The sequence below is a fragment of the Eimeria mitis genome, genomic scaffold (genome assembly GCF_000499745.2).
Source record: "Eimeria mitis Houghton genomic scaffold, Emh_scaff1036, whole genome shotgun sequence".
In the NCBI taxonomy this organism is placed as follows: domain Eukaryota; phylum Apicomplexa; class Conoidasida; order Eucoccidiorida; family Eimeriidae; genus Eimeria; species Eimeria mitis.
This window is the reverse complement of record NW_013567222.1, coordinates 6,031-6,577: the sequence shown is the minus strand read 5'-3', so window position 1 is coordinate 6,577 and position 547 is coordinate 6,031. Positions and strand designations below refer to the sequence as shown.

Here is a 547-nt window from a genome sequence, read left to right as displayed (position 1 = left end):
AGCTGCTGGCGCTGCAGTCTCTCGACGCGGTTGGAGGACAGCAGCAGCAGCAGCAGCAGCAGCAGCAGCAGCAACTGCAGCAGCAGCAGCAGCAGCACGTGCAGCACATGCTGGAGGTTCTGAAGACAACCACAGATACACAGCAACTCGCAGTACGCATATGCTGCTACTTCTGCTGCTGCTCCTGCTGCTGCTGCTGGCACTGCAGCGGCGCCACTGCTGCTGTTCCCGCTGCTGCTACCGTTGCTGTTGTTGCTGCAGCTACTGCTGCTGCTGCTGCAGCTGCTGTTCACGCTGCTGCTGATCGAGAAGCAGGGCTCCGGGGCCTGAAGCAGCGGGAACTGCAGCAACAGCTTCTGCTGCTGCTAGTGCAGTTGCTTCTACTACAGCTGCTGCAGCAGCTGCTGCTGTTGCTGCAGCAGATGTTTTTTTGTTTGTGTATGTGTCTCCTTTTGTGTCTCCTTCAGGAGGAGTGGCGGCGGTGTCTCCGTTTCCTTGACTATCGATTGCCAGATGTGCTAGACAACAAACTGTAACAACCCCACAC

The 547-nt window shown here is 57.4% G+C and overlaps 1 protein-coding gene across 1 annotated transcript in view; it reads right to left on the bottom strand.

The window, feature by feature from the left end:
• Positions 1 to 499: 499 nt before the first annotated feature.
• Positions 500 to 547, bottom strand: part of EMH_0028060 (uncharacterized protein) — a gene marked incomplete at both ends in the record, with an annotated part of 2,739 nt that continues 2,691 nt past the window's right edge. The window contains one exon of the mRNA XM_013494112.1: positions 500 to 547. Within this exon, the coding sequence (XP_013349566.1) occupies positions 500 to 547 (48 nt within the window).